The sequence below is a fragment of the Apteryx rowi genome, unplaced genomic scaffold, assembly GCF_003343035.1.
Source record: "Apteryx rowi isolate R43461 unplaced genomic scaffold, aptRow1 scaffold_325, whole genome shotgun sequence".
Lineage (NCBI taxonomy): Eukaryota > Metazoa > Chordata > Aves > Apterygiformes > Apterygidae > Apteryx > Apteryx rowi.
In genome coordinates, this window is record NW_020449697.1 from 37,771 (window position 1) to 65,011 (window position 27,241).

At 47.4% G+C, this 27,241-nt stretch overlaps 1 protein-coding gene across 1 annotated transcript in view; it reads left to right on the forward strand.

Annotated features, from left to right (window-relative positions):
• Positions 1–16: 16 nt before the first annotated feature.
• NXN (nucleoredoxin) overlaps positions 17–27,241 on the forward strand; it is a 66,359-nt gene continuing 39,134 nt past the window's right edge. The window contains exon 1 of the mRNA XM_026071444.1: positions 17–349. Within this exon, the coding sequence (XP_025927229.1) occupies positions 17–349 (333 nt within the window). The remainder of the gene's footprint in view (positions 350–27,241) is intronic.

The window sequence follows — 27,241 nt, forward strand, 5'->3', positions numbered from 1 at the left end:
GGCCGCGCGGGGCGCGATGGCGGGCGGCCTGGCCGAGGTGCTGGGCGAGGTGCTGGTGGCGGCGGACGGCGAGGAGGTGGCCGTGTCGGCGCTGGCCGCCCGCGGGGTCTCGCTGGTGGGGCTCTACTTCGGCTGCAGCCTCGGCGGCCCCTGCGCGCAGCTCGGCGCCAGCCTGGCCGCCTTCTACGGGCGCTTCAAGGGGGAGGCGGCGGCGGCGGCGGCGGCGGCGGGCGGCGCGCAGCGCCTCGAGATCGTCTTCGTGTCGGCCGAGCAGGAGCAGCAGCAGTGGCAGGAGGCCGTGCGGGCCATGCCCTGGCTGGCGCTGCCCTTCGCCGACAAGCACCGCAAGGTGAGGCGGGGGGAGCCCCGGGGGGGGCTGAGGCCGGGGTCGGGGCGCCCCCCCCCCCGCGCCGCCGGGCTTTGTGTGCGCGGCTGCGGGCGGGCGCGTGGCGCGGCGCCTTCCAGAAAGTTCCTCAGCCCCCGCGGCGGCGCTGAGGGGGGCGGCTGCGGGGGGGGAGGGGGGCGATTCCACGGTGCTGCCGTGCGCGGAGCCGCTTTCCTGRGGTAAAAGCGGGTCTCCCGCAAGCGGCGGAAGGGACGGACGCGCGGTTCGGGCGGGGGGAAAGGCCGCCGTGTTATTTATAGCGTCGCCTGTGAGAAATCGCTCCTCAAAACGGAACCTCGGCGCTAAAAACTTAGCGCAGACGGTTGCTCTTGCCAGTGGAGGGACCTGGCGTAGCTCAGCATCGCCAACACAGGCCCCAGCTGTGCGGTTGGGTGCAGGAGCGCTGGGCGCGCTGGGCAGACGCTTCCAAGGGGGACCGATCCCCATCGCCTCCGCTGGGCTGTCGGCGCGGACCGGGATGCGGAGTCGGAGCTGCGGGTTCTGTTGGCTGCCGAGAGGCCGTTCAGCAGCTGAAAAGTGCGTCGGACCTAGCGAGTTCGGGAATTCCTGGCAGAGCTGCCAGCTGAATCCGTGTGGTGCTGTTCGTTATTCGTATTTCTTTAAAGGCTGATGCGCTTGATACACCACAAGATACAGACAGCCCTTAATCTGAAGACTCTAGTCTAAAAGATGGACAAATATCGGACAGAAAGGGTTCTGTAAAACACAGAGAACGAAGGCTCCAAGAGATAGGAAGGCAAAGGTTAGATTTTCAGATTCCAGTATGAGTTTGCAATGTTGATGCTTTAAAAAAAAAAAAGGCAAGTCTTTACAAATCTAATCTTCTAGGAAAGCTATTGAGAAATAATTAAAACGATGGTGCCCCACAGTGTCATTTCTAAACATCTTTTTAGAGCGTAATTACACTTGAGCATTTGAAGGCGTTGGGTATTTCTGGGCTGCGTGATGAGCGAATTCCTTTTTGTCAGCATTGCTCCCTGTGCACGGAGGAGAAACGGGAGTTTGTGGAGCTTCGAGTGAGGTGGACTCGCTGCTGAATGCTTCGGCTGGAGCTTTGATTAAAATCCCTGCCTGAGAGTCCAGATGGGCCCGGGCTGAAAGACAGCTGATCCCATTTCAAAAGTCCCATGTGTTTGGGTTCTGCTCCAATATACCTAGGATGAAGGAGGCTGCTTTTTCCTTAAAGAGCCTCTGAACCCTCTTCTGTCCACAGAGCCTTGTGGGTGCTCTGTTTGTTAGGCAAAGGAGCCGTTTTAGGGAAAGTTTACGGTCATCGGGGTTTGCTGTTTGATGCCCTCCCCCCTAGAAAGAAGGGCAGGTAGTTGGAAACCCAGGTTCTGCTGTTTGCTCACTTGCCGTAGCTGTTGTCCCTGAGCCTCCGGTTCTGCGAAAGCTCACTCGTGTTTAACTTTATGCACCTGGATGATTCTGCTGAAGGCCCCCAGTTTAGCGCTCGGAAGTCAAGGCTCTTCTAACGGGGAGCCTGCATGACTGGTCGCAGAGTGGGGCCTGTGAGCTGTTTCCTTGGCCAGGGGAGCTGTAAGGGAAGCCTTGTCCTTCGGAGAAATTACAATTTAATGTCAGTTTCTTTCAAAACAAAAATAAACCCTTTTACTATAGGGGTATGAAAAGATTGTGGTTCCAATTAGTAGCTGGCCATTTCCCTGTAGAACATTTTAGATTATTTAGATGGTGGGACTTTGCCTGACATATTTTCTTTAAAAATTCCACTATGACATAGTTACATTGTTGGGAAATCATAGCAGTGGAAAGTGGCATTAATTTTACATTCTGGCCAGTACTTCCATCTATTAGATTGCAAGAAAATATGAAATAAAAAGATTATGGGGTCTTAAATTCTTATTCCAAGAAACCCTGAGTTAAATTCAGGATTATTTTTGTGTGGAGTGTAAAGTAATTGAAGCTTGTGCTGTATATTTTCAAAACTAAGCAGATGTGATGTAGCTTTGGAGGAAGTTTAATCTATGGATAACAGAGAACCTATTTGTAAGTTATAAGGGCAATTATGTCAGGATATCAGATTTCTAAACAGGAGATTTATAACCTGTAGTTCAGGCAGTTAGAAGTTTCCTTGTATAATAGGCTGATTTTTAAATAGTTGGGTTAATGACCTGACTCTCTAGAAAAGCACAAACTTTCTATTTTTCAAATACGTGCCAGCAAGAGTTGGGGATGTCTAGCATATGTTCAGTACCTTGCAGGCTTAATTTGTTTAAAACCAAAAGTATTTAAAAAAAATGTAGACAGTAGACTCTTTTGAGTTGTGGTTCCTTTGCACTAAGGGCTATTCTTAAACCTAATACGAGACAAGCCCCAGAGAATTATATAGGTTTACTGGAGGGCATCTTAGAGATATGCAGTAGAGGTAGGGGAGAGAGAGAGAGAGAGAGAGAGAGAGAGAGACGTGGGAAAATCAGGCAGGGAGCTGAACTTTATCCTTGCGCTCTCGGCCGCAGCCCCCGGAGAGTTTGCGGAGTCTCTGTCCTTGGAGGCTTTCAGGGCTTGGCTAGGCGAAGCCTCAGCTGACGGGTCTGGTGTTGGTGATGGTCCCGCTGCAGCAGGAGGCTGGGCTGGTAGATCTCTAGAGGTCCCATCCAGCCAACACTTATCGTTCTTGTGGGCTGGTTAGTTTATCTACGGAGGTCGTAAAAGCTTTGGGGAGAGATGACATGCTATCCTGTATTGCCTATAGCATCATTTTTGTTGCTCAGAGTTATTGAATAAATAGTGCAGCTATTATGGTGCTGGTTTCCTGCTTGTCAGGCATACTGAAATATTTATCAGTGTACACATTTTCCTTCTCTGGTGTACTCTAAATTTGCTTATGTCTCTCCCTCTTCTGAAGCCCAGGCATTGTTAGTGCTTTTTAAAAAAAAGCCTCCTTCTCAGCTTGCAGTAAAATTCCCACAGTCCTAAATGTAAAATATAATCTTATTCTTATGGTTACTGTTGAAAGTAGTATGGGTTGTCAAAGAAAACAGGCACTCTTCATAGAACTCCTCAGTAACTTAATAATGCCATGTTGCAGTTACCAAGGCCATAAAAGTCTGTGCTTCTTGCAACAACCAGTCAAATTTGGATAATTTTAGGCTATGGCAATTTCTGTCTCCAAACCAGTAATAAAAGAGAGCAGTAGAAATCAGCAAACATCTGGACATGGGAAAGGCCTTTGATTAATGAAGAGGATGGCATTATGCCTTCGTCTGAGCCACAGAGAGCCACATTACTGTTTTTTTTTGAGAACAAAACCATTATGTGCTAAATGAGATTCTGGGCCTTTAACTTTTGATACACATCCCTCCATTAGGCTGTTCAGGCCTGGATTTGGGTAGTTATAAGCAGCTGTTGATAATTGATTTGTCCTCTGATAATGGTTGGAGTTGCTGAGTAGAACATGAGAGAGATGTTGATCTATGTCTTTGTTATATTTGGGGTTTTGGTTTAACATTACCCTGTTGTTATCTGTTTGCATGAACAGCTGCTCAAGTTTTGGAGGGTTGATTTAATAACAGCTTTAATTCCTGATTGCTACCCAAGGCACTGCAAACCTTRGTAACGTAAACAGTCCCCATCTGTCTACGTGCCCTGATGTATGCAAGCGCCTGTGACGGGACAGCACCCTCCCATCTGTCTGGGGGACCCGATCCTTCCCCTTCTGCTGAGCAACTTCCTCCCCTCCGGCCTCTCTCCCATGGCTAGAGAGACTTTGGCTGTTATCAAAGTCCATTCTCCATTCTGGCGTAGCGTGGTTTGGGGCTGTGAGCTCTGAGGGTGGATTTGGGTGCTCTTTGAAGGTTTGTGGCCCAGAGCCTCTTGGAAGGGGACAGAAGTGTACTGTGTTGTACGGGCTGTGTTGCTGTGTGCCGTCTTGGTTGCTCCTGTTGAAATATTGGCCACGTTCTCTGTTAAGTAGGCGTATGTTTTTGTTCTTTCACATGTACACCACATAAAAAGAGTTGGAAGAGAAGAGCTGTAAGTGGATCTGCACTGGGGGAGAAGCAGTTTATCTTTTGTCATTATCCATTTGCCCTTGTATTTATTTGTTACTTATCTGGCCTCGTCTTCTTCCTCGCTTTTATCACCTTGATTTTCTAATTACACTTCTGTTGAGTGTCCACTCTGTGCCATAGTGGTATGTTCAGTGCTTTGCCTCTTATTTTCTGTTCTCTTTGCACTGTACTTACGCATCTGCTTGAATGTTGMCTGTCTTCTTGGGAAAGCAAAACTGCTCCAGTGGAGCTGAAATAATTCTATTCGGGTTTTAAATAACTGCAAAGCATGTTCATTATATTTCTGTGATTATTTGATGACAAATGACATGAAGCATCCGAAAGCAGAGCTTTAGGATCTCATTTTGCATACATTGGTAATGTGTCTCAGTTGGGAAGGAGTGGTTTTCCTTTATCTTAAAGCTGGATTTGTATATCCTGGTTTTATGTATTTTCTCCCATGCTAATGTGAAACGTGTCTCTTTCTGAGTTCCGTGACAGAGAGGAATGTGATCTTTCTTTCTGTAAAGAGGAAAAGGTCTGCTCTCCTTCACCCTAAGGAGGGAAAAAGGAGCAAGTTCTTAGTTTTGGGTTTTGTTATTTTAGTGGCTGGACTAGCAAAACAGGCAATCCTAGTTGGACACCAGTAGAAGAATACCCCTTCCATGTTGTGAGTACATCACCTTCAGCACCGCAAATAGCAGGTTGGTCCTAGGACTGATGCTAAAATGTGGCCCACCTCTTGCTTGTTTGCAGATATCCCTTTGYGACTTCTACAACAAATACCTGCTCATTCCTTCTTTTCAGTTATATTTGCTGTCCTTACTCTTCCCAAGGAAAAAGCCTTGTTCTTTCCCTCTGCTTAAAAGGATCGTCTACTGTAGGCACCTCTGCAAACGAGACCCGGGTGAGAATGATTCACGGCACACCCAGGGTGCCAAGTTTGATGCTAGTGCCCCATGTCGCAACARCAGCCCAGGGCCTGCTGGCCCTGTGCTGGGGAGCAGTCTTGTGCTAGCTATACGCCAAAGGCAGGCTTTGCAAAGGATGGTGGACAGGAGGTAGAAATATTATTAAATTAGAGTGTACACAAGGTTTTTGCGGGGGTGGGGGGGGACACCCTTAATTATGGTTTAGTGTATACCCTGATTTTCAGGGGCTTGTAACTTTTCTGTTTGAAATCACCATCTGCTGAGATCTGGGAGGCAAGTGGTCAGCACAGCTGTGGGATTTGTGTCTAACAGAAAATTTTGTAAATCACTTGAAGCAGCTTTTGGGTTTCATCATATAAAAATATCTAGGTAATCACTTTCAGCTGTATTCCTGACTTTGTATTTTTGGGGTGGGAATGTATATGAAATCTTTGGCTCATGGAGATGCAGATTTGAAAAATATGGGTTTTTCATGACATAAGGCTATTGAGTAAGAAGCAAGGCATTAGCAGCACTAACAGATTCTTTGTTTGCTTTGAAACTCACTGGTTCTGAAACATAAGAATGGGTGATCTATGAAAGGAGCAGAGAGAAGCCCGTGTGCTGTTTTTCATTGTGGCATCTTAATCCAGATGTTGAAATGAAAATGCTCATTAAAAAATGCATGGTTGACAATTTCATTTGTTACTCTCAGGTTGCAGAGCTGAGCGTAGCAACTTTATTTTTTAAAATAATCAGCACACAATTCTTCTCAAAAATACTTTGTTAGGATGTTTGAGAGAGCTGAAAGTGTAACTGCTTTACAAAACGGAGTGCAAAATACGGAGCATGTTTCTGTGCAGTTATAGAGAAGGGCAACAGTGAACTTTAATTATGAGTGAGGAATAGTTATTCAGTATTTCCACATAGAGAGGACAGCACCAGAGCCAAAACATTCTCAAATTCTTTTTGTTGTTGTTGTTGCTGCTGCTTTTTCAAATTATTTCTGAGTACACTTTATACAGCTTTGCAGCTGTGCGGTGACTCTCCATACAATTAACAGTTCTCTCATGCAAAGACCCTAATATTTCAGTGATGTCCCAGCAAGTGTTAGCTGGCATCGGTAGACTGCGAGCCTGGAGGCTGTGTGTAAAACCCAGGTCCTGCAACAGTCGGTTGCAAAAACACTGCTGACGTCCTTGGAGCTTAGATTTCACCATATATCCAAAATGTGGGCTGCCTGCGTGCTTTCTGCAGAGGAAAATTAGTATTTTAAATGTCTTGCTGATGTGTCATCTGCTGTGTTGTGTATTGCGTCCTTCAGTCGGTTATTACAGATATTTGAGGGCCTTGTCTGAAAGCATATTAAAGTCCACGGACGTCGTTCCATAGACCTCAGGGATATCTGGATTAGGTCCATGCTTTGTTCCTATCCTTCCTGCTTTTTTTTGATGAGAAGCAGTGGGAGCTTCTAGTACTCTTGCCTACGGTTGGGTCTTGTGCTGGACCCTGCAGGTCCTGCGGCGTTTGTGATGAAACACTGGCAGGAATTTTGCGTTGCCTTTAGGTTGTGATTACACCACAGTTCTAAAATTTCCAGCAATTTTGTAATATTTTAGTTGGAAGTGCAGTAAACTGTCTCCTTAGCTTTCTGTAGGTACCTCCCAGTGCTGGGAAAGCTGGTGCGAAATCGTGCGTTGTTAACAGATACAAGTTTTGAGAGAGTCGAGGGATTTCTGAAGTTGGGAGGTTTTTGATCCTTTCTTGTGGACATACTTTTAATGTTTCAAAGCAGCTTATGGTAAGGTTAGCTAATGCTGGCTGGGATAAGGTTTCAGCTCTCTTGCATTTCATCTGGGTAGAGTCCTGTGTTTTGCATTCCTGTTTTTTCAGCAAAGTTCCCAGCATAGACCTTGGGGTATGGTTTTAATCTAAGTAGAGTCAAAAGATATTGCGCTTCTTGGTGATCAGATCAGAATGATTGCTGCCCCTGCCCCACACCCCCCTCCCTGTTGAGGCAGATTCAACACAGCGATCATCTGTTCCTCATTGCTGGAGTTTTGATGTGAACTGCGTGGATATAGGCAAGCTGAAATGGTGTTGGAGGCTGTAATGCAGCTAGCTGAACTCGGATCCAAGAGAACATGCTGGAGCAGCACTTGCCTGAGCATTTTGTACGGTGAGAAGTTTTTGGGTGTGTTGGTATATGCATATTGCTTCCTCCTTCTCCCGTCTCCTTCCCCTCCCATATTTTATCAGGGAAATGAGTTCCAAGCAAAATATTCCAAAGTGATACTTAATTACTCTTTAAAATGCAACTATTTGTCTTATCAGCCATATGGATTTCTGTTTGCTGCTTTGATTTGACAGTTAGTAGTTTGTCATTTTTAAAAAGCTTACACACTCCAGGAGTCTGTGATTTTTACGCTTTTGAAAGGAGAGATGTTGAATTAACTGCTGCTTTGAACTATTCACGGATAATTTCAGCCCCCCTGCTTTCAGCAAATAACAAGCTGACTCCTGAGCTTTCAGCCTGGGTTGAATGCTGAATAATCATGACTTTATAGCTGTGTGTATTCTTTAAATCAGTTCCATAACACATCACAGTGCAATGCACTGTATGTTTGAAGCATTTTTCTAGACAGATGACTTTGTGCTAATGCAATCTCCATATAGTGACAATTAGGAAAGGGGAGAGTAGTGCAAACCTGGTGGGGCTGGTGGGATTCACTCGGGTTTGCCCTTTGTGTGTGCTCATTTCCTTCAGTTTGTTTTCCTCTCTTCTGGTCCTTATGCCTTAACATAAAGGCACATAAAAACACTAATGTGTTGGGCTTTTTAAAATTTTTAATTTGTTTTTTAACTTTCAGGTAGGGGATATCTGATTTGCTTAAATTCCAGATATATCTTACAGGCCTGCCGTGGGATATGCTTTATTACAGCTGTTTCATAGATGAGCAGCTCTTGTCACAGACACTTAGGAACCTGTCTAAGACTGCAAAAAGCAAACCTGCGCTGTTGCAAATGATAGGCTCCTACCTTGAAGAATCTGTATTTTGAATAGACAACATGAACGAAAGGCACAAGGAAATTAACTATCCAGCAAAATCATACAGCCAGTCTATTCCAAAGGTGGAAATTTAATCYGAATAAATTCCAGGCTAGTGCCTTCACCACAGCATCGACCCCTGTCTGTGATGGTTTTTCAGAGCCACTGGGGCAGGCGGAGCAGTGTGCGTCTCTTCAGGCTGGGTTCGTGCTCAGTGGGCTCTGTGGTCAGGGCAGGGGCAAGGCTGAGTTTAACTGGCGCACTAGCGGTGCTGAGCTCAGACCGCGCAGGTGTAACTAAAGCTGGTTCAGCTGTTTCTCTCCTAATGCGTATAGGTGAGAATTATGGTTACAGAGTTAAATCTATAGGTGGCAAAGCAAAGATATGGGCAGTGGAGAAGCTGGGAATGAGATGTGGAGTTGATGAGTAAGCGAATAGACATAAGTGTGTTAGATTCTCTAGTGACCAATGATCAGATCTTCATCATGTAACGTTTCCAAAGAAAATGTAATGTCTTAGTGGCTGAGCTTAGAGTACACAGAATTAATGAAAGGGTGGAACTGAGAAGATGCAGGAATGGTTTCTGAATATTCTCACGTCTGTCTTTCAGCGCTGCAAACAATTGAAACCAACTATTAATATGTAAAGAATTTGCGGTCTTTCTTTAGAATGACTGACGGACCGCTGCTGTTGCATCAGGGCATTAGCTGAAATTGTGCAATGGGATCAGCCCCCTGCTTGGAGCCCAGCAGGCAGTTCTGCTCTCGAAACAAAGGCAGGAGAGCCCCAGACCAAGCGCAGGGGAGCGCGGAGGGTGTTGGCTCCCTGCCTGAGCTGCGGGGAGAGCGCTGGAAAGCTCACAGAGCATGAACGTCAGAGAACCTGGTTTGTAAAGCTAAGCCCCGAACGATGTACTTCAAATGGTATGTGCCATAGTAACTGCGGAGACCGCAAACTGCGTTGCCGGTCCAGCAGGAGTATGAGGAAGAGAGCGTGTAAGTGGAATCTCGGAAAGCAAACTCAGGGCAGAGCAGACCTTGAAGTGCTCGCTGAAAACCGACTGAATGCCTGGAATGAGGAATGCGGCAGCCCTACCCGAGAGCTGGGAAACCCTTTCTGTGCCACCCCAGGGGAAAGGCAGAGGCAGACTTTTCAGGCAAGGCACAATAGTATAGCAACAGAGTAGTTAGAGAGGTGAGAGATGGTTTTATGTATTTTGTACGAAATTTGAGCTGTCTTGCATCTTTTGTCAGCTCAGCCAAAGAGAGAAACTCCGAAGTCTTCTGGAAACATTTTCTCTGTCTTTACAACTGGCTAAATCAAACCTGACTTTAAAATATATTAACAGAGAAATAGTGCAAAGGTCCCTATATAAAATGAATTTGCCAAGAGTTATCAACTTTTTTTTCCTCTCTATTCAAGGTATGTAAAAGTAACTGGTGGCATCCTCAGATACTCAGTTGTGGTCGCTGTGGCAAATGGCAGCTTGTACTAGAGTCCGCTCCGTTTGACTCATCTGTAGCTGAGAGCCCGGGGACGGGGGTGGCAGTCCAAGGGTGTCCCTCCAGGAGGCATCTCTGCCCGGTTGGGCTTTGACAGCTGAGAAGGGAGCGTTGTTTTATGTTTCAGTGCAAGGATTTAAGAATCTGGGTGAGAATTAGGTAATGTTTGCAGAAGAGAGAAGAATACAACTGAAACTAATTGCAACTGTGTGAGTGAGCTGGAGAGAGAAATTCTAGTTCTCCCTGGTCCCCAAGAGGTTTCCGCTGGAGAGATGAAGTCATAACCATTACTTCATTAGCGTTAACGCAGGATGCTGACAAATGAACCCTCTTGATTTGTGCCTGACCAGTTGAAGAGATTATTGCCCGTGTTTTTTTTCCCAATGCCTCAGCTTGAAGGTCACTGCCCTTCCCACAGAGTTGGCAGAAACATGTGCTGACTCGCTTACAGTCGCTGTAATTCGCAGTTCAGCGTATTCTTTTTAGCTGTCATTGCTTTGTCATGTGTGCCAGCCCCTAACTATGGCGGCTTAGGAGCCAGCTCCATGTTAGCTTTTATAAATCCGGCTATTCAGAAGGCAACCTCTGAGAGACGGGCGGGCAGACAAGTAGGAGCAGCGATCTCTGAAACACTCGAGCACGAATTGCCAGAACTTCTCTGTCAACACCCCAAGATCATGCCCTACGCAGAGACCGTTAATTGTACCCAGCGGTCTGAGCCCCGCTTCCAGAGCAAACAAATGGGCTTAGGATCTCACCCGTGCAATCGCTTGCGGCCTTGCTCGGGGAGTCCCTTTTGGAAAACGTGTGAAATTTATTGTAATATGTGCTGATGATCTTATGGCAGATCTGAGCTGCTAAATCCTCTAAACCTGAGTCCACAGCTTCATTGACAGGGCCTCTCACTTTGCTCTGCTCCAAGCTTATGGTTTCACTGCTCCAATATTTTTCCATACATGGAAGCATTCCTGCCCCAGCCTGGGCTAATCCTGACATGCCATTGCATCTGGATGTTAGCTCATTTCTCGCAGCTGACACTGTACAAATGCAGATGTCTGAACCTACTTTTGTTTAAATAGGTTTAATTCAACCAGCAGAAGTCTCACACCATAGGTAACCAGAAAAAAAAATGTGGTTTTCCATTTTACCTACCTTCCAGGGCTGTTAGGTGGATGAACTGGTCCCTGTTAATAGCGTGCTTTGGAAATACTTGGTATTTAAATTAGGAAGGGATACAAACCATGCTTAGGCCGGATCTGCCTTCACGTCTGTGGCACAAGCAGAACCTGTCTCTTTGCCGTGGCTCAGCGCAGCGCAGCGACCCGTGGAGAGGACTCCTCCAGCCAGGCCGCGTCTCTGCGGGGTGCCTGCCTTCCTCTCCCCTTCCCTTTGATGGCTTTTGCGTCCCTTCCCGAGTTCTGGTCGCCTTGAACCCGGTCGTTCCCCTTGCTCTTTGAGAGCTTCCTCCTCCATCCCGTCAAAGGCTCCGTGCTGCTTGGGGTGTATCTCAAGAGCTCGGTGGGGCTGCGGCTCCTGTGTTCCTGCGATTGAGCTGAATGCCGCAGGAGTGCGGAAGAAAGAGGCGCTTGTGCTGCTGAGCTACTGTTTGAGCCGGAGGCCTGTTTATAATACCTCCCTTGCAGGGGCGGCTTGTGAGTTTTAATTAAATGTTTGTAAGGTGCTTGGAGATCGTCTGCTGAAAGGCCCTGTATACGGCAAAGTCTTTAAAGAAAAGCTAGAGACCTTCCCCACCCCTTGCGAAAGATGTGAAGCTAAAACAGCAAGATTCACACAGTTTAATCTGAACAGATGTTGCTTCTCCCCCACCTTCTTTGATAGTTCAAAAGGACCATTCTGACTCTTCCAAAAAAAGGGAGAGAGAAGCACAGTGATTTTATTAGTGTTGCCAGTGATCTCAATTCCATCCCCTCCTGCTTGTCGCTAGTTAAAAGAGTGCATGCTGGGCCAGCGAGGAGTACGGAGAGTGTTTCATTTGCGGGTTGCTCTGTTTTGTTTGGAGTTAAGCATCCACTTGCCTGGCCTCTCGTTGTGGGATTCACGAGAGCGCTGTGCGTGACCCCCTGCCCTGCTAATTGCCTTGCCGCCGCTGAGCGCCAGGGTGGAGAGGGCTGCGTTGCTCCGTGTGTTCCTTTTCCGCAGCCCTCATTTCGGGGGCTGTCTGTTGGATGGCTCTGTCCCTTTCGAAGGCTGGAGGACTGCCTGTTGATCGGTACCTTTGAGGGATATTAATGTTGTTTTATTCTCTCTTCAGTTGGCTGCATTTTTTTTTTTTTTTTAAACCAATGTTGTGTGCAGGAGGAATAAGAAGACTTGAAAGAAGAAAGACAGTAAGAGTAAAACTGTTTTTTGAATGAATTAACTAATATAATTGCACAGGAAGGAAAAGTCCATTTCAAGGTTTATTGTCTGAACCATGAAGCAAATTAAGCCGTCTTTGCTTGATTGTTTCTGCTCCAGAGAAGTAAATGAATCAAGCAAACTGCGTTGGGGTGCACCCTCCACCCATTAGACAAACAGACAGCCCTGCGCTGTGGTTTACATAATGGTGACTTGGTACCTCCAAACGCAACCCGAGAGGCCCGTGAGCCAACACCACGGTCCTGTTTGTGCACTTCCCGGTGTCTGAAGGAATTTCAGCATCAGGCAGATCAGCAGCGCTTTAGAAATGCTCTTGGCTTTTGCATTTTTTCTGGATATTACTCTATTATTCACAGAGGCAAATTGAAGGGCACCAGACTGCAAATCCTGCCTTGCAAGTACTGCTTAAGTGTTTAGCTTACAGGAATGCACTTCCTACACCATCTGATAGCTAATGTTTTAACAGGGCAAGGACTTATGCTTATTTTCTCCCGAGAAGTTGATGAGTCTGCAAGCTTATTTTTCAGGATGCTACCTTTCTGCCTCTGGTTTGCAGGTACAAGGCAGAAACTGCCTTGCTCTTCCATTAGAAGCTGCTGCTAATGTAGCCCTTTCCAGTAATCTTTGCGCTCAAGGAGTTTTGCAAATTGCTGCATCCATTAGGGAAGTCCTGTTGCCTTTATTTGACAGGTAGGGCAGGGAGGTGGGAGAGGGCCCCCCAGGGAGAGCGCAGCTGCGCTGCCGCGTGATGGGCTGCCAGCTCTCGCCAGGGAGAGTGAAGCTGTCATCGAGCAGCGTTGTGCCAGCGCCACAAAAGAAAAAAGCTCCCTTCTAAACATGTGTCACACCGCTTGTCTGACAGGTATGGTCGGAGAAGTGTTTTAAGAGTTTGTTTTTAAAGCCTTTTTTTGGAGCTTAGTTTAAGCTGTTGTGCCTGTGGTATGGATGGAAGGGAATATGGTATAGTAACCAGAGTAGGGCATCTGCCGTGCACAGCCTCAGATAAGTTGTTTCAGCTGTGATATCCTCATCCGTAAAGAGAAATATTCTGAGATGGAGGGGAGTTAATCAAACTGCTTGAAATGGTCTGCTTGGCTGCAGTGTGTTACCATCTCTTTTCCAAATGCTGTCCAAGGAAGGCATGAGTAATTCAGCCATGTTTCTGGAGAATATTGGTGTGAGGCAGTTGCATGTCTTGGGGAGATGGTGAACAGATGTGGTGACGAAGCCTCCGTGAGTATAGTGGAAGAATTGTGCTCTTGGCTGAGCTCCAGCTTGTTACCAGCTGGGCTTCGCTGCTGCCTTTTGGTCCTGCTGCTCCCCGTCCCGCGGGTCACTCCTCCAGCTCTTGGTGTCCTCCTTCCCCTCCTGGTGCTGCTGCCTCGATTTCCTTGTCCCGCTGCTGGTGTCTGAGGCTCCAGAGAGGAGCCCAGTCTCTTCAACCCAGCAGAGCGTGTGGATTTGAGCCCTGGCCTGTGCTTAGCTTCGGTACTGCACTGCTGTGCCCTTTCAAGTGGAAACCATTGCCCCCTGCTGCCTCCATCTATTGTGCTGCACACTTCCAAATTTATTTAGTTCCAGAGTTAGAAAAGCCTGATTTTGTGTCCTAAGCACTGGATTTCACAGCTATGTCATGGGGAAGATCTTAATGCCTTGAGCTTGATCTGCTAATCTGAAGCGTAGGAAGCTTTTCATAGGAAGGTTTGCTGCCTGGCGTTCTCAGAGCAAGTTTGCACAAATACATTTTTTTCCTGCCGTGGATCATTGCTGCTGGATGCCTCCCACCAAGATTACTGATATTTAGGTCTTTGATTTTGGTGGAGACACACAGAAATAAATTTAAATGAGTAGGGGAGTTTCAGAGAGCAGTACAGATGGTTGGAAATTGAGGGCAGGGACTACTTAAGTGCTAACGTATGGCATAGCTTTGACTCTCTTTTCTTTCTTTTTTTTTTTTTTGGAATGGAAAAAGCTAGGGGCTGCTATACTAKCAATTTTTTTTCCCCCTCACTAAGTGCTTGCCTTCAAAGCCTTGCAGGCTGCCTCTGCTGTGGTGCTTCCTTGACAGTGTTCCTTGTGCTTGCTGGTCAGCTCACGGAACGGACGTGCCAGTTCCCGAGCAAGACCTGGGCCGTGGGGCGCGTGTCTGAGCCAGGCGAGCTTTGGGCCAGGGCCGATGTCTGATGTCAGCCCACCCCTGTGTGCTTTGCAAAATACAACCCGGGAAACCTGCCGCCTGTTTTCCACAGCTAAGTTTAAAGCTGGTGCCCTTGTATGTAGGGTATGAATTTACACTGCATCAGGTACTGCTCAGCAGGAATCTGTGTGCATCCTCCTGTCCCGTAGTAAATGCGAGGCAGTTTCTGCCTTTCTGTCCTGTTGCTAAAATAGATCCTGGCTCACTGCGTGCTTGGGCTTGCTCTGCCTTCAGTTTTCTGTTTTCTTGGCAAACAAAGGGAATTTCAACTATTAAATGACATTTGTTGCATCTTTATGAGTTTTTAACTTTCGTCCTCGTTAAATTTGAACTGAGTTAGGTTTTGTTTTGCTGCGGAGGCTCTGATCGGATGTCAAGTGCAATGACTTCATTCTCTTATCTGCGTTCCACCGCCATTTTCATTAATTTGCTCCATCTTTGTCCCCGGCAGGGTTTAACCTTTTTGTGTGGCAGGTTTTAATACAGGGCCATATTTGGCAGATGTTTGTTACTTAGGTTCTGCACAAAGTAAAAGAAGTCTGCTGGCCCAGACACTCCCAGGACAGGTTTTTGCCTAGAGAAGCAGTTTTCGAGGCAGTTAATTGTCACCTTGTGGAGCAGAGGGGTATGTCACTGTCCTTGCCTTTCCCCGTGGGCAAATCCCTGCTGGCTGCACGATGACGGCAGTGGCTCCTGAGCTGCAAAGGTGGCGAGTTGGGGGCTTGGGAAGAGCCTCCTCCCTGGGAGGACGGCGTCCGTGGGAGGAACAGACGGAGGGGTGGGAGGGCCGGGGCGAGACCCACGCTGTYGGGAGGGAGCTGTGGCTTGTCTGGAAAGTCACTTTCCTCCAGACAACTTGACTTTAAATCGCAGGAAGGCCCCAGATTTTACTCCATTTTAAGAAGAAAATGCCCTATTAACCTTGCATGTTTTATGTTGCTTTTTGGCTCTGGCGGGCTGACAGTCCGCCCTCTTTGGGCCTCCGTCCAGGGTTCTCTTTGATGTTCGTCTCCATGAGGCTTTGCTGGAATCTCCACCACCGAGACGCTGGAGTCGTCTGCATAAAAGCCGATAACTTTCCGGGATAAGAGAGGCCGCCGAATGCCACCTTAGTCTGTGCCATCCCTCTGATTATTAAAACAGTAACCCCAGGCTGGTTTCGAATGGTGAATTTGGACTCTGGCAAAGCTGATGGCCTACCTGTGGCTCGGGGTCCTGTTGTGCACTTTAAACGCACAAGAGAGACCGGCCTTGCCCCGAAATTGCTTATCTGGGGAAACTTTCCACTTGTGCCACAGGGGGAACATTAGTGCTTTGCAAGCGGTAACAAGCCAAGCTGGCAGCAGCCTGATAGGAACGGCTGTGACTGCTGTCTTGTAGTCTCAGAAATTTGGGATTTGGGAGGTGAAAGCAGTCGTGCAGTGCTTGTAGGGCAAGGGGAGACGTTCAAGTACTGTGCCCTGGCTATCAGAGCAAGGTGATGTACCCATGCTAAGTGCCAAGCTCTTGCCTGCCGGTTGCTGGTGCTTGGTTTTGTACCTGTAAATGCTTTTGCCCGGTGGCTTAGCAGGAGCCTTGTCGACATTTGACTTCCCTGCAACTCCTGGAGTTGTGCATCTCCTCTCAGCGGTGGCTGGAGGTGCATGCAAGTGATGGGAAGGTGTGGTGCTGGCCTCCACGCAGACTTGGGAACCTCCCTCCTTTATACAAAAACATTTATTTTTGCCAAACTCTTGCAGCTTTTATTTATTATGCTGCTCAAAGGAAAGAGAACCAAAGCAAGTGGGCAGAAATTTTTGACTTTGATTCTGTAGCTGTCCCAAATGAGCTGACTTACGGCGGGCTAGGAGATTCGGTTGGGCCTTCCTGGAGCCTCGATCCTGAGCTGTTAGGAGATTGTTTCTTGGAACATAGGGGCTCTGTTCCCAGGAAAAACCTCCCCTACCTACCTTCCATTTTAAGACCCAGCCCCCCAAAATGTGTGCCTTTGCGAAAGCTGGTGGGCAGGCAGGCAGCAGCCAGCTACGCAGGAGTGGCTGAAGTGCAGACAAAGGGCAGCTCTTTCCACCAGCGTTTGAAAAAATGCTGAATGCTCGAGGGCCAGAAGTCTCCCTGCCCGGTTAAATAGACGCCCCTTGCATTGATGCCACTGCACCAAGTTTGTACACGTCATCTCTAACTTTATGACCTTACCTTTTCTTCTTGTTGCTTAAAACCGTGTGACTTACACCTCTGGAAGCATAGCGTGTGACTGGAGGAGAATTAGTCTTTCTATTCCAGCTGTCTTATGAAACCCAGTTACCTTGCGCTAGACGTGTGGCCGATGGTGCAGAAACCCTCTTGATGCCTGCAGCGTGAAAGCTACGCCACCAAATGAAATGGCGATGTAATGCTGCTGCCTCCAGCCAGGCGCGTCCTGAGCGCCGCTTCCGCTCCTCGGGAATCGCAGCTCCTGATCGCAGGCCTCAAGAGCATGGATTATCCAGAACAAATCCTTTTACCGAGCTACAGACTTGTGTGACGGAAACCAATGCAGCCCAGGAATGAACCCCCCTTTGTCCCGGCAGGAGCACGTTTGCCAATGCAAATGTCTGGCTCTGAAGTGGAAAGCGCTGTTGCTTTTTCAAGATGAGGTTTCTGGGAGATAAGATGTTGTATTTGTTTTAACCTTCCCCCGCTCCCTGCCAAACTTCATTTCGCTGAGAAGTATGGGTGACTTCCATGGGGCACAGCACCCGCCAAGTTATCAACCGAGTAATGCTTTTATAGCGTGAGGAGCAGGACAAGAGCGCGCAACGTCACATAAATCAAGCTGCCATTTGCAGATGATGTCATGAGTGAAGACCAGCCTAGAAAATGAGATTTTTTTAGGGTTTCTTTACCAGGAAGTGGCAGTGTTGATTTCCAGGCTTAGTAGTAAAGAATTTGAAATTGTGATTCATCCCTCAATCCACATCTTAAGTATGTGGTGGTAAAGTTAGGAAAATCTGTGTATGTATAAAATGTTCCCACTTGGGAAGTTGAGAAACCCTTACATGCAACATTTATCATGTTATTTAATTGGGTTTGAAATACTGAGTGCTCAGAACATGCCAGTTCATTTCTGTCATAGGGAAAACTTTGTTGCTCAATAGAAATCTCTTTTCATCTTGCCACGCTAAAGAGAAAATAAGGTCAAATCTACTGAAAAGAAAAAAATTTTGAAATTTGGAGGTGCGATGTTTTTGTTGGTTTTCTTGTTTTTTGTCATCTGCTCAAATTCCTGGTCTGAACCATGGAAATGACTTAGCAAATACAGCTTTTGGTCAGCAAAGCCATTTGAGTGAGGCAGCTCCTGAGAAGGAGAGTGATTCCGTGCTGACACTCAGACTTCTGTTTTTTATTTTGGTCTTTTTAATTATTCCAGCAATTAGTGCAGTTACAGGCTGTGCCTCGCCTTTGCTCTTCTGTGTGCACTTCTTACTGAATCACTGTGTGGGAAGCTCTAATGTTCGCTGGCCCTAAGAACCAGCCTTATGTGCCCACGCAGACCAGGTAACGTGATGTGGATATGGGTCATAAGCCATGCTGATGTTTGCTCGTAGCTGAAGCAGCCTCCCCGCGCAGTGAAACCATGTCCGTGTCTGAACAGCTCGAGCACAGAGGGTACTTCACCCTCGTGGACCGTGTCCCTCTACAGCTGCTCAGTGCCACACGGGTGTGTGGGGCGGAGGCAATCTCCGCCTGGTTTTTCTCCACTTGCTAAATAGCTGTAATCAACCTTGCAGTAGGTGAAGGCTGGACAGAACCTTACTGATGACAAATGTGGTGCCGGTGCAGAGCGTTCATTGCTGGAGGGATACTGAGAACTTGAACTCTGTAACCAAGAAGAGGAAACTCGTTCTGTAACTGAACGAGTTGAGCGCTGCCATGGAGGTAGAAAAGGAAAAGCTCTGCCTCGCAGGAGCCTGGGCAGTCACATTTCTTGCAGTTTTGTTTTTTGTCTTTCTCTGTCATTACTAATAGCATTTGTTTTGTTTAGAGCTTCAAGCTCTATGAGCAAAGAGCGTTGTGCAGGGTGAAGAAGCAACAATGTGTAATTCCCATCAGAGGTTATGTCATGCTTATGCAAAGTTGCCAGACAGCTTCTGAATTCAAAGTTGGGAACTTCCATTTGTTTGCACTTTTTCAGTGTTTCTCGTTTCTAATGGCAAAAGCACCTACCAACAGAGAAACGGATGTTAATGTGAAAAATGTCTGCTGCAGCGTAGAGCCAGTTGTTCAGCTAACACATGCTGCGCTTACAGTTCCCACGTGAATGAAAACTCAGGCTTCAACCCTACCTGTTAAGAGCCGTTGAAGAACACAGCAGGTTTTTTCCCCTTGTTTGCCTAACATTACTAAAGAAAATAAGTTGAATTAAGTCCAGACCTTTTTGCAGGAATTGCTGTACTGTTCTCCCCACCGTGCTTTCCCTTCCTCACTGCAGAAAGCAGAGGGCACTGTGTTGTCTCAGCCATCACTCTTTGGTTGTGGTGGAAAAGCCTTGTTTGTTTGGTGGGATTTAAAGATCCCACAGCAGCAGTCAGAAGAAAAGAGCAAAATCCTGGTGGTCTGGCCGCCATCCCTCCAGTCCCTCTTTCTGTTCAGGACCAGCCACTCACATCCCATCCAAGCGTTATTTTTGTTCAGGTATGAGCTCTTTTCCATTCTGTGTATGCTCCAGTTACCAAAAGAGGTTGGAGCCAGATGACTTTTCTGCAGAGGATATAATTTCATTGGAGAAAAGCAGAAGTTTTTAAAACAGTGCTTGGAATTAGCAGCACCTCAGTTCCTGCAGGATCTCCCCACCCCCTTGTTGGAGTCTTATTTCTGTTCTTTGAAAGCTGAAATTTCCATTGCTGTTGATGCCCTGCCAGGCGCTCTAGCAGGGTTACTTTCCCTTGGATGCAGTTCAAGAAACCCTCGTTCCTTTTCTTTATCATTTGTCATCAAAGTGCAGGGAGCGCTTCCCCTGCGCTCCCCCGCTGCCTCCGGCGCTGGGGGGAGTGGATGGCCGTGGCTGCTCTTCACACCCGTGGCACTTGAAATGTGAATTTGGAAAGACTTTGGTAACAGGGAAGCCAAAGCCTGATTGTCCTCAAGGAAATATACTTCTGTGATTAAAAAACCTGAAACAAAATCTGTTCAGAGTAACAGCAGAGGTCTCAGTTAAAGCCCTCCTCCACTGAAGCAAAGGTCTGAAGGGGAAAGATTGGACTGTGTGATGTGTTTTAGCTGTGTACACTCAGGCAGGGGTGGTCTAATGGCTTCTGAGAGACACTTAGCATGACGTTTTTATTTTGGTAAAGACTGCTGAAGGCAGAGATTTTAGTTAAAGGAAAAAATCTTGGGACAAAGGCAGCTTCATAACCAGGGTGGTTTGGAGTTCGCATGAGTTCAGTGGAAGCAGAAGCCAATATCTGCTTCTTCCAGGCGTGAGCCTGCAGACCTGGGGCAGGGCTGCCTGCTCCTGCCTTCGCCAGCCACTGTGCACCACCACTTSGTTGTGCTTAATTTAGATGGTGCCAGGTGTGTCTGGAGTGTCGAGATTGTAGGATGCAGAGCCTTAAAGGGAGCAAGACCCGGAAGGAGAAGAAACCCAACTGTTGCTGCTTTCTGAAGCAATTCTCCTGGTTCAGGGCACATTCTGCTTCATCTAGATAATGGAAACCTAGGGATGCATTTCAGTTTTATCATACTTTCCTTGGTTTTAGAATTTGGCTAACCCTTTTACATGATTATAGGGTATAGATTAAAAAAAGTTTGTTAGAACTAAAAAGAATATATTTAAGAAGGAAAAGAAAGCCCAAGCGTAGCGTTTTGCTGCATGTGAGAGAAGCTGGCTACGTGACATACTGCYTTCAGATTGCTCTTCCATTTGCCTATCAGTGTGGTATCTTTGATCTTCGTTAAATGTGTAAGATTTAGGTATGCTATGTTGGGTGCATTAGTGTGTAGCCATGCTTGTATCTACCTCCTGTATATCCATTTGAATACACATGGCCTGTCCTTACCTCCTGCCTTACCGTGACATAATGAAACTGCAATGGGTTTTAGTGTTACTGTGGGGAGAAAAATGGCTTTCCTGGAGAGGATATAGAGGTTCTTTGGATTTTTGGAGAAAATGTATGAGCTTTACTGACAGAGGAACTGGCTGAGCAAGTTAGCTGTGGATTTGAGATGTTAGTTTTGTGGCTTTTGTCTACCAGAGCCTGAGCAGTATTTGATGTGCAGACATGTTTTCAGACATTTCTCATAGTGAAGGTGTTGGCAGGTCTGTTGTTAACACCCTTGCCTTTAGGCCAAACTATTGAAAATTCAAGTTGAGCTTGAATCTAATTTCAATGGCTTGGACGGTTGCAATCTGATGGGCTGAAAAATCTAGTCCAACTCCAACCCTTATTAGGAACTTAATCTGAAGTGCAGCCAAAGTCAAATAAGGGGGAGAGCGAAAAAAAGCAGTAAAATGGAACAAGAAATGTGCATTCAATTTACAGTATTCCTCTGCAACCTTAATTCAGCCCCCTGTGTGCGTTACAATGCAGTTTCTAATTATGTGATCGTATACTGTTTTTTTCCGCAGCACCCCTGCCCTCACTGCATATACCGGATGGGCAGTGCTTAGGGAATGAAATCAAGGCGGCCCAGTAAAGGATGCTGTTGTGTATGTAGGACCTCTGCCCTGTGTGGTGTAGGGTTTGGAGTAAAGGGAGGGAGGCAAGTTCTGGAAAAACAGAAAGGGTGAACTCATGGTTAAGGAGACTGGATTTTCGCTTTGCTTCTGCCACAGGGTTCACGCGTGGTGCTAGGAAAGTTGCTTTTCATGTACAACTAGCAACTTTATTTTCTGGGTACCCCGTCTGAGGGCTGATTTGCAGAAGTACCAAGTGCTCCTGCTGCAGATGATCTCATGGGAAGTTGTATGTCAAACGTTTAAAAAGCTGCTCGGTGCTATTTATTTTTTAAAAATCATGCTGTAGGCTGATTCTGGAACTGGATGCCCGAAGCTTTTCTGTGCCTCTYTACTTCAGCTGTAAAATAGAGGTGTTATGAACATAGTTCCCTGGAATTTTGTGAAAATAAATTCATGATTGTTTTTGTAGTGGTAAAAAGCCTTCATTTTCTGCCTTGGAGCAGCATCTGAAAAGTGTGAAGTGAAAGGGCTGAGAGCTGCACATTGAGCAACCAGCTGAAAACAAAAAAAGAGTAATTCCTCAGTTGTTGAACATCTTCCATTCTTGGTACTAATTGCATCAGGACTTATGCACATGCGGGATGTGACCGTGCCATAAAGACCATATACAAGTGGACCAGATTAAAGCTGCATAGAAAACTTGTTTCCAGCACATCCTAACTTTTCAGGGCTTGGCTTTGCAACCTTATCATTTTCTTAATGCATCCCCTTCAGATGGTAGTATGGTATAAATTATAGGACCAGGTGAGTAAGGAGTTGTGTGTGATGGGTATAGGGAGCATTCTGTGGACTACCTTACAGGGAGGACATCAAATGGCTTGATCCTTAAAAGTGGTAATTCACTTGATCTGTAGCAGAAAGTGGGAGGTTTTTGGACCAGTCAAGAAGGACTTTGTGTGTAGTTTAGGTTACTAACGCCAGATGTCTGCTTTTGGCTTATCTGAACGTGGGTTTTGTTTGATCTTTAGATTGTGCCACTGTTGTGTGTTGGAGCCTCGCTTGCAAAATAGCTCCTCTGTCCATCGAAGAAAAAGCTTGAGGAAGTTATTTTTTCTGTGGTTTTATGGAACTTTATACCGTCGTCTGTCTCTAAGGAAGATGTGACGCACGACGGCTTTACAACTATGTAGCTTGATGGAGAGGCGCATAGCTGCGGATGCTGTCGTAGGGGTGCTTGAGTAAGAGGTTTGCACAGTTCAGAGTCGAGAAGCATCTAGCTTTCCTTTCCCTTCCCTCCTTCCCTTTGGACCTTGTTCCATTTTATCTCCTTTCCCTCAAAATGTGGATGAGAAGCTGCAAAGCGCTCTGCAGGAGAAGCAACGTGGTTCATACCATGCTGGCAAGAAGAGCCCCATAAGCCGTCCGTTGAGGAGGAAGGTGCCACTCAGCCGTGCTTTTCCAGGGCTGCGCAAGGTTTTGAACACAGCTCTCTAAATCAGCAGATGCTGTCAGGCATGCACAGGCAAAACCTTGATCTAATTCACTCCAATTATAAAAATTCCTGGCAGAAGCTCCATGTGAGTCAGCTACAAAAAGATTACTTAAAAAGTTTCTGGGTTAAGACTGACTTTAGCACACAGGAACAAGGGAGGTCGGGGCTTTCTGTAAATCCAGTTGGTCATCCAGCCATGATGGTCATGAGCCCATCATGTTCCTGTCTGGCAGGAGTGGCGATGGGAGCAGTTGAGAGGTGAAAGCCCAGGGCTGTCCTGCTCCGCAGCTGCAGCTCTGAAGCTGGTGGTGTCGTGGGGGAGGGATGGAGAATTTCCTCTCGCAGCCCCTGCCAAGCTGGTGCCCACACTGGGAGCTGGCTTCGCCCTGGCTTGCCAGGGCAGTGCTGCAAGTCTGGCGGCTTTCAGCCATCCGGATCCATTCACATGTGTTTCCAGCCTGAAGCGTGGTGAGATATCTCCACCAGGATTTGGTAAATAGGCTTCTGGATTGAAACTAGAGGCTTCTGTAACCACCACAGGCCTGGACTGGGGTTGGGAAGGTGCCTTTCGCTGCAAGATAAGAGCCGTGGTGTGGCTCTCTTGCATCTCCCGTGGGTCACGGAGGAGCCGGCCCGTGCGGTGGGGAGAGGGGACAGGGCAAGGCAGTCCCTCCTGCGAGGTGGTGGCTGCTGCCTGCGCCTGGCACCACGTTCGCCTCTCACCCCACCATGCAACCAGCCTGGGCGGCGCAGCGCAGCCCCGGCTGCGTACCGAGGCGCGAAATGCAGGCAGCCTCAGGTCTCGACAGGCCTTGAATCCCCTGCAAACGGTGCGGTGTGTTTTCAGCACCGTCTCCCAGAAGCRCTGCCTTTTTCTTCTTTATAAAACTTTGGATTTCATTTTGTTATAAAAACCGCATAACTGATTTCCCTTGGAATCTTTTGCAGGCGTCTGCTCTGAGTGTGTTTTGGCCTCGCTGGCCGTTGCTGGTTTTGAATCCCAGTCCCAGTGGTGGGAAGTTTTTAGAATTAATGCCAGTTGTATTTTTTTAATAGAATTGCAGTGTCCGCCTGTGGGTTTTAAACAAATATCCTTCCCTTCACATTTTGCCTGCAAGTAGCCAGAATCCAAAGGGTATGTAGCCAACAACGGCTATTCTGCAACGCTGCAGCATTTCCCCTTTGTCAAAAATGACTCTACTTTTTATTTATTTTTTATTTTTTTGGCATTTGAGCGTAGACCCCCCGATCCTGGTGTTGTACTGGCTGTTCTGATCCAGTGCAGCAGGCAGGATATGTGCCTTTGTGCTAGTCTGTGGCTCAGGCTCCCAGGGGAAGGTGTGTGGAATCCCCACCAGTGAGTAATTTAAAATTAGTCCTGGAGCGCGTATGGTAGGAAACGATCCTGCCTGGTGCCTGTGGGGGTGGTTGTGTCTTTACAGGGCTGACCCTTTTTGGCTGGGCAAAATATATTTGCTTGCACTTAATGTGTACTTGTGCTGAATTTTCTGCCTCCGTTCTTTTCACTTTTGCACCTGGTTTTAAGATGGGGCTCCCAAAAGTAGAGGATAATTTGTCAGGATGCTCTGCATTTCTTTTGATCCCAGCGTCCCCTTGGTTTTTCTTCCAGGATGTCTTGCAATACCACTTTATTGCGCTTTCGCTGCTGCAGCTGTGCTGCTGGGACCGGCGCAGCGTGATGCGGAGGCCCCCAGCCTAGCCCCGGTGTGACACCAGTACCGCACGGAGCTTGCACGTGTGCCTGGAGGGGGCTGGTATAAAGTGTTAGTAAGGAAATGAAAAGCGAGCAGTAACCATCCGGTGATGGAACTGGCAGAAATGCCCAGTGAGGGCAATTATCTGCATGTCGAGGAAGGTCACAGTATAAACGTGCCTTTCGCTGGGGTGGGAGAATGGGGCGGAATTTTTTTTGTATCTGCATGAAGCTTCTGAATCTGAAAAGCCATTTGCATCCTACAGGAGGCTTTTATTTATTCCTCAGAATCCAAAGTTTGGGGAGTGTGTGGTGGCCGGGCAAACTGTCAGCTTTGCCATAAATCTGTGTTTTGGAAGTGCTTGTCAAAATGCCACATTATCCAGATAGGAGTAGATAGGGGATTAAAACAGAATCCTCTGCTGTGTATGCACTCCCTTTGGGAGTACGTTGTAATATTCTTTTGAACTGAATTAAATGTAACCACAGCAGCCTGATGCCTTAGATGTACATGCTAAATCTTTTCTGTGGCCCTCTCGTAGACCTGAGGAGGGGGAAGGGAGAGCTGGGGAAGGGGGGGATGTTGTGAGACATTTCGGCTTGCAGATCTGAAACAGCGTTGTTCAGGCTTTAACGATCTGCCACCTGCTGATTCCCCGGGAAGCACGAGGTGGAAAACATAATTCAGAACAGAATTCAGGGGACACTTTTTTCTTTTTCCCTTTTTTTTCCCCCCTGACAAATGTGGTGGGTTTGGAGCTTTAAATTTTGCTCTCTCATAAGCACGTCCGCACTTGGAAGATATTAATAATTTGTACTATGTTGAAAAGTATCTTTCTACAGAAGTTGCTGAGTTTTTTCCCTTCCGCTTCCTAACTCTTTCTGCATGCCRATGTTGTGTGTCGGGCTCTTTGCGGGTGCGCGGGAGCGCAGGAGCGGGCCGGGCGCCAGCGTGCCAGATGGGGTCTGGAAGCGTTCAGTGGAGCTGCTGGCGCAGACCCTCCTCGCGCCCTTTGGGGAAGCCGCCCCAGGAGGCTTCTCTCCTTTGCCGGTCTGGAACCGGCAGTAATCCGAAGCACAGCGTAGCTGTACGCAGAGCTGGACTTGCTTCTGGTCTCCAGTTGTGCCCGTGAGAGAGGCGATCCTTGGCTAGCGCTCTGGGTCGAACGCAGCCGACCGGGTCCCGTTGCGTTTGACTTTCAGACTGCCTGTGCGTTTGGGCCCCGGTCCTGCAGAAGGCTCTGTGCAGGTGGACCTCTCGCCCCGACCACGTCCTGGCGAAGCGTGCCCCCGGGAAGGTGACATCTGCGCCCTCAAACACCGCGCCGTTTGCCAAGCGCCTTGCGGAACTGCATGTGTAGCTTATAACAAGCCGAGCAAATGCCATTAACTTTGTAAATTGAAGACAAGCAAAGTTTTTGTGTAGTGGTTCAGTTTTATAAACCAGCTGGCTCCATTTTGGTTTCTCTGGGCTTGGGAATTTCCTGGGTTTGGGTGTTTATCCAAACTCCTGAGCCCAAAGCAGCCCCTGGGGCATGTGTCTGCGGGGGGAGCCAGACCCCGCTCCCTGCCAGCCCCACGGCAGGTGGGGGGAACGCAAAGACTGGGAAATGCTGGTTTCTCTGACAAAACTGTTTTGCCTGTTATTCAGGAGAAGCAGGTTTATTCTTGCGGGGGGGGAGCCCCCCTCACCGTCCTCATGCCCTGTGTGCAGGGCTTCGCAATGGCCGTTTTTGTCTGTGCTCGCCAAGAAACAGCAGAAATCAGGAGTAACCCGATGGCCAGCGCTCTCCACTGTCTCCTTTACATGCCTGTTTAGTTGGATAATACGCTTGGCCTTGCCTTTCTGTTTACCTTAGGGTTTGTTATGACAAAGAAGATGGATTTTTCCTGGCTCTTGCATTTACAGTATGTAAACCAACAAGATGCAGTACATGGGTCAGCGCGTAAAGCCTGCTGTGATCCAGGAATTTGGACTGTTTCTTTGCTCTTTTTTGTCAATGTTTACTCATTGCTTTGTGCCTGCGGTTTGCGTTACACCTCCGTGGACTGGGAAGCACAGCTCTTCTCACGCTGACACCCACTCGCTGCGCTCACTAGCACACCGGCGTTTGTTCCAGATTGCTTTTTCTAAAAATAGGGGCATTTGGGAGAAGAAGATACAGGCGTACCTTTGAAGTGTGTTAGGACCTCTGGACTTAGCAAGTTCTTGGAAACTCTGTGAGGACGGAGTTTATCTGCATCTTCAGCTGTCTTTGCTCTCCCCTACTAATCCAAACAAATTGGCCCCTGAATCTCAGGATGATTTTTGCACAGACTTTTCCTCATTTTTCACTTGGGTCTGGGCTTTTTGAGGCCTCACTTCCCACCCCAGGAAGTTGTTTGGGTTTCTTTTTCTCTGCCTCTTAATTCACRGGTAACTTTTGTAATTTATCAATGCTAGCTTGTCAGTAGAGACTTGGCCTGAAAGGCTTTGTAGTTCGCTGCTTAGCTGGCTGTATAAACATGAAAGTGCCAGGTTTTAACCAGCTTGCTCGCATGGCTCYTCTCTGCAAAGCTTTTGCCAAAACATTTGGCTAGATAAAAGGGATGCTGAAAAAGCCCAGGTCACTAACAGATTGGCTGAGGAGGAGGAGAACATTGATCTTTGTTTTAGTTCTTACCTCTATTTCTTGTAACTTCTCAGTAAGAGCAGGGAATGAGGATAAATTGTTTTCATCTCTCAGTGGTCAAAGATTAAGACGGATGAGGCAGTGGGCTGCCTAGAAAAAACTTTTAAATAAGAGCCCTGCTGTGTTCCCCTTTCTGGCATCTTAGATTAAGTTGCCTTCCGGCATCCTTCATCGCAGCTGTGGAGTGTAACCTCAAAGCAGGTTGGTGGACTGGGGAGATTTAGTCACTACGTTTAATAAAAAGGGGGGGGGGC